This window comes from Nannospalax galili, unplaced genomic scaffold (assembly GCF_000622305.1).
Source record: "Nannospalax galili isolate Female #2095 unplaced genomic scaffold, S.galili_v1.0 scaffold734, whole genome shotgun sequence".
Lineage (NCBI taxonomy): Eukaryota > Metazoa > Chordata > Mammalia > Rodentia > Spalacidae > Nannospalax > Nannospalax galili.
In genome coordinates, this window is record NW_008337073.1 from 2872109 (window position 1) to 2878108 (window position 6000).

Genomic DNA, 6000 nt, shown 5'->3' on the forward strand with positions numbered 1-6000 from the left:
CTGCTTAATGACACCAGATGTAGGTTGTTCAACAGCTCATCTGACAGCTTATAACTTGGCAAGTTACCACCTTCAGCAATTATGCAGCATTGATCATCATAGGGTAGGATTTAAAAGTTCTATGCTCAATATTCTTCCGGGTTCAGTAGCCAAAATAATCACACTAAGTAGCAATGGAATGACTCCATGTCCAAAGCAATATTTGTATTTAAATGGGATTATTCCTAAATAGTATAAGAACTAAGGAGAGAGGAGCAGACATTAGAGCCCTGAGAAAGGACTAGGCAAGGGCCACAGGTTCTCTTGTGACCTTGAGCCAGTAACTTAAACACTCTGTTTCATTTTCTTCATATATGGGAAAGAAGCCCTGGCATTGGGTGATTTCCAATCACAAAACTCACAGAAGAGAGCTGATGACCATCTAGAGCAGCCAGGGACAGCTTCAGAGAAATGGGAGCCGTGACCTCGAGGACACTGAGCTCAGAAAGGCCTTTAAAGGGAAGAAGGAGAAGATAGAAGGTAGCAAGGGATAGAGAGGCAGGAGCACACAGGCATTACTACGTCATGCCCTTTCTCAAGACAGTGCTTGGCACGGAAGTTGAGAAGGGTCATGTGTCTAGTTATGACACGGGAGAAGTGTACCACTTCCACACTGGGTATCATAGGTCCTGTGAGATCCTCTGAGCTCTCTCTCTCTCATCCCTTTAAGAAGAAAGCTGTTAAATGAGGGCTGCTCCCCAGCTTGTTCCTGAGCAGCCATCTTAAGTGAGGATCCCCCATACCTCTACCAGCCTTTGACTCCAGTGGGAAATTATTGCTTCAGGCTTCTGAGGTGTGGGGCTTGTTTGTTGCTATGGTGTAGTCTAGTTCCCAGACACTTGCAAAGGTAAAACTGAAGCTAATCAGAAACCCTCAAAGCAAACAGCAAGCAGCCAAAGGCATAAGCCTGGCAGAGCAGCTCAGAGGCCTGTTCATTTGCAAAGGCCTTTTCATGCAAACATTTCCCAGATTCTTCTTGGATTTCTCATCCCTTAACATTGCAAAACTGGGGCTCTGTAAGGCACAAATCAGAGAGAGAGAGAGAGAGAGAGAGAGAGAGAGAAAGAGAAAGAGAAAGGGATGAAGTCAGGCCATATCTCAGTTGGAAAAACATTGTATTTGCCTATCAGTGCAGAAAATCCAGGGCAGAATTTAATCACTACTAACTACGCTTAAAAGATACAGAGGAATAACGCAAGCGTGATGCAAAACTAGTCTCAAAAAGAGAAGACTTTGAGACTTACATTTTGGGCTTCCTTGAGGTTAATCCTTATCTTTGGTCTGAACAAAACTTTGTTTTTTCTTCTAGACTCATACACTCCTCTTTTGAAAATCATCACTGCCATCTGTTCCAAATAGAAGAATCTTAACATGGAGTGAAACGGGGCGTGCACGCCTCAGCCACTAATACTGAGCACTTAATCAACTGTGCTGTGCAGTAAGTTTCTTTCGTTTCATGAAATTTTCATACCTTTGTCGTGGCCTCTCTGTAATATCTTCGGGATTTTTCATGAGAGTTTGAGGAACTCATTAATTCCAGCTGCCTTAACTCATCAATTTTAGCCAAAGCACGCCGAGCAAATGCCTATGTGCGATTAAAATAAATTTAATCCATAGAAACCTGGGGTATAGTGATTAAAAATGTATAAAAACAGTATGTTTGATGTCTTAAGACACTTGATTTAATCTGAATTAAACTTCCAGCTGCTGTTGACTCCTAATAGCACAGTACCTATCCAATCTATCTTTTTCTAGAAGCACCACTAAGCGCTATAGATCTAAAATTAATAAACTTCTTGACACATTAACTTTGCAAATCACAGAATTTTAAAAACCAAAATATGGGTTAAACAAAACATCCATTTCTTTAGGACTGCATACAAGCATGCTTACACTTGCAGGCACACACGAGCCCCGCCCCCCACCAAGGTAGTCTACTCAAATCCCAGCTTTTTTTATCCCTTTCTTTTCATTGCAGGGTCTTTGAAAGGCTTTATCCATCATTTCACCTCTGATACCTGCTGTACAGGAAATATTTCAGAAGTATCTGAAGGAGAGGAGGGAAGAAGGCAGAGTGGACTTATTTAGTCATTTCACCACTGTGATGATTCACTAGAGATAAAGACAGAGTTCAGAAGACTTTTTCAGAGTTCAGCAACAAGGGGCTGGAGAGATGGCTCAGCAGTTAAGAGCACTGGCTGCTCTTGCAGAGGACCTGCATTTAGTTCCCAGCACCCACACAGCAACTAACAACCATCCATAATTCCAGTTCCAGGGAATCCAACACCCTCTTCTGGCCCCCATGAGCATTGCATGACATAGTTGCACTTACATACATGCAAGTAAACTACCCTTATACATAAAATAAAAATAAATCAATCCAAAAAAATTTTAAGGATAAAATAAAAAGTGTTAACAAAAGTTCATGTCATAGGTACAGCACAATACATTGGACTTCCAAAATTTCACAGCATTAATATCACCAGCTCTTTGAAATATTTTACTTATAGCTCTTAGTGAAGACACTTCCAGGCTAACCAGGATATTAACACAAATGAGTGTGTAAATATCCCAGTAAGCAGGAATCCCAACAGGAATCAAATGGGCAAAACTATCCATGCTCCTTTCCCTGATTAAGTTCAATAGCTGTATTATAAACTGTGCTGCCTCTACTGTACTGGTTAACCATATATATATATATATATGGTAGACAGTTTCTAGAATTATCCTGAGCTATAAACATACCCTGGAAGAGTCTGAATTCAGCTGTTCTTCTCTCTGGAGATTGCTACCACCCAGCCCTTCAGAATTAGTTTAGGCAGAAAAAAACTAAATGTAAAAAATCATTAATGGTCAAATCATTTATTTCTGAACAGAAACAGGAGCAGAATAGGAACAGATACATGTATAGCTTGAAGTCAGTGTCCTTCACAAGGCTCCAAGCAAGGGGCTGAGTAGGTGCTAAAACACATCCTGCACTCCACTTACCAGCCTATGCATGCATCCTGGGGCAAGGATGTGTTGGCCCAAAAAAAAAGAATGGCCTTTTCTAATTTTGATCAAAGCCACATCCACTGACTAAGTATCAAGATCTATAGAAAGGGAACTCCTTTAAACAACAGCAAGATTCTGTACCAGCCACCAGTAGGTGGCATTAGGAGCCCTGCCACCTTGTTACATTTCAAATATTCAGTCTAAAAGAGAAAAAAAGAAAAAAGAAAAGAAAAAAAAAAGAAAACCATGTAACAAATAGTGATAGTGACTGGAAGCACTACCAAACAGGTAGTTTATATTCAAGATCACAAAGAGGAAAGAAAGATGCTAGAAACTATGAGCAGAAAGGGGGTCAAGTGGGCACAAGGGATGGTTCACTGGTAAAATGCTTGTAGCACAAGCGTGAAGGTCTGAGTCCAGATCCCCAGAACCCACACAGAGCCAAAGGCAGCAGCTCACATCTGTAATCCCAACATTCCTGGGTCAATAAGGGAGACAAAGAAAGAAGACTCCCTGGGTGCCCCTGGGCTAACTAGCCTGGAGTACACAGCAGCAAACAAGACACCCTGTCTCAACAAAGGGAAAGGTAAGGATCAGCATTCAAGGTATCCTCTGACTTCCACACGTGTGCCATGGCATGTACACACATGCACTTACACATACGAGCACACACACACACACACACATACACACACACACAGAGATGCACACACACAAAGATTTAAAAGAAATAAAGCACTGGCTGTTCTTGCAGAGGACCCTGATTCAGTTCCTAACACCTACATGGTAGCTAACAACTGTCTGTAACTCCAGTTCCAGGGAGTCGCCCTCTTCTGACCTCTGTGGGCATTGCAGTACACTTACATAGACCAAGCAAAACACTCATGTACATAAAATAAAAATAAACAAATTGTTTTATTTTAAAAACGATTTGAAAGAAATACCAAATACAGCAAGAGACCTTCAAAACAGAACAGGCTAGATAAAACCTGAAACTTTGGTTTTTGCTTCCTTTCAATTCTTCAGTTACTCTGTTTCTTTGAGACATCTGAAAAACAAAAGCCTTAATAGGCTGCATTTCAAATGTTGAAGCCATCCAGATTAAAAATCCACTCACCTCTCCGTGAATGCTGGCTTGGCAGTCATAGTGGCACTGGCAAACAGCAGCATACAGAGTGGCTCTCCACGTCAGGTACCTGACCGACAAGAGCGGGACGGAGGATTCCATGCACATGCTGGCCCACAGCAGGTATTCCAAGGCCTGGGAAGCAGACAGCACAATGGGCTTGATTCTTCTGGGGTTAACAATATGATTTTGTTTAAAATCATCAAAATCTATGTTGTGAGCCCTGGCTACTCATAACAACACTACAATAAACAATTAATCAAGAGAAAACTAGCATTTTGTGTGTTCAAATGTGGGTGGGTGCATCCACATGCATGTGCTTGCATCCGTGCGTGTGTGTGTGTGTGTGTGCGTGTGCATGCATGCGTGCCTGTGCACACACCTATGAAAGCCCGAGATCAACACTTAGTGCCTTCCTCAGTCATTCTCCACCTTATTTTGTTGTTCTTTCATTTTTTGTTTCCAGTTAATTATTTATTTAAGAACCACATACTTAGAAGAAGCATTTCATGACAACAGCATTGACATATTCAATAACAATTTTCTGAGCTAAGATACATCTTTTACAAAATTGGCTGTAAATTTTTAGGTTTACAGTTGAATTATTACAGTTATACAATATTGTACTCAGTACAAACCCTGTAAGACATAAAATTAAATAAGGGTTTAACCTTTTAAAAAGATCTCCATTTCATTATTAAAATACACAGTTTCACACAGAAAAATTAATTTTTAATGCAATTGACATTAGATGTTTGCACATATGTTTCTAATCTCTATACATCTGATTATTACTAGTGACAGTCAGTTACTTTCTGAGCTCCTTGGCATCTGAGCATAAATATAAAGTTGTCAGGTAGATTTCAATGGTAATGTTTTTCACATCTACTGATTATTATTTTTTAATCATTATGTTTTTAATTTTTAATAGCTGCATGATTAGAAGAAGCATTTCACTACAGAGTTAACATATTCAGTAACACACTCCAGAGCAAGAGTACATCTCTTTCACAACTGGGTGCAAGTTTCTAGGTTCACAGTTGAGTTAATACAGTTATACAATATTGAACTCAGTATAAGCCCTATAAGACATAAAATTGAATGAGTTTTTTTAACCTTTAAAAAATTCTCCATTTCATTTTAGAAAATATTGTTCCTTGCAGAAAGAATCATTGTCTTTGCTACTAACACTGAGATGTTGGCACATGCATCTCTAATCTGTATGCATCTGATTATTACTAGTCATAATCAGTTGCACTTGAATCCTTGGCTTCTGTGTATGTCTATAAAGTCATCGGGTAGATTTCAATGGTAATGTTTGTCACCTCTACTACTTAGCATGACATAAATTTCCATGCTTCCTCCTTAAAAAATACATTTTTTAAAATTTGTTGAATTTGTTTTGCGTGTGTGTATATCACACAGAACATCCCAAACCATCTTATTGGACTATACAACCACTTCCCAGATGGCACCCTCCCATAGCCTCCTTCCCCCCTCTACAGCCCTTATACTCTATGATATCGCTACTACTGTCTGCTGTGTTGTCGGCACCCCCAGCCATTCCCCACTACTTGCCCTTCTGGTGAATCTAGTCAGCCTATCTAGTGGTCTTTGATTTAAGAAGGTCAACTGTTCCTCTTCTATTGCAAACAGTTGTCAATACTCCTTTAGATAAGATTAGGGTCTGCTGTTCATTTTCCCAGTTCTATGCTGGGTTACTATTTGGGAGTCCCTTTGGCCACCCTGGCCAACAACTCAAAAGAAGGTATCTCCTATCTGGCATTGTTGCTTGTTATGTAGCCTTTAGCTATGCATATGGACTCTTAAGTAATTATATC

General features: G+C 40.0%; 1 protein-coding gene across 1 annotated transcript in view; it reads right to left on the bottom strand.

Annotated features, from left to right (window-relative positions):
- The window catches only part of Cfap54 (cilia and flagella associated protein 54), a 372605-nt gene that overhangs the window by 334884 nt on the left and 31721 nt on the right, over positions 1-6000 (bottom strand). Inside the window, exons 6-8 of the mRNA XM_029563104.1 lie at positions 4151-4294; positions 1511-1624; positions 1284-1385 (exon numbers count right to left, since the gene is read on the bottom strand). Coding sequence (XP_029418964.1) covers positions 1284-1385; positions 1511-1624; positions 4151-4294 — 360 coding nt within the window. The remainder of the gene's footprint in view (positions 1-1283; positions 1386-1510; positions 1625-4150; positions 4295-6000) is intronic.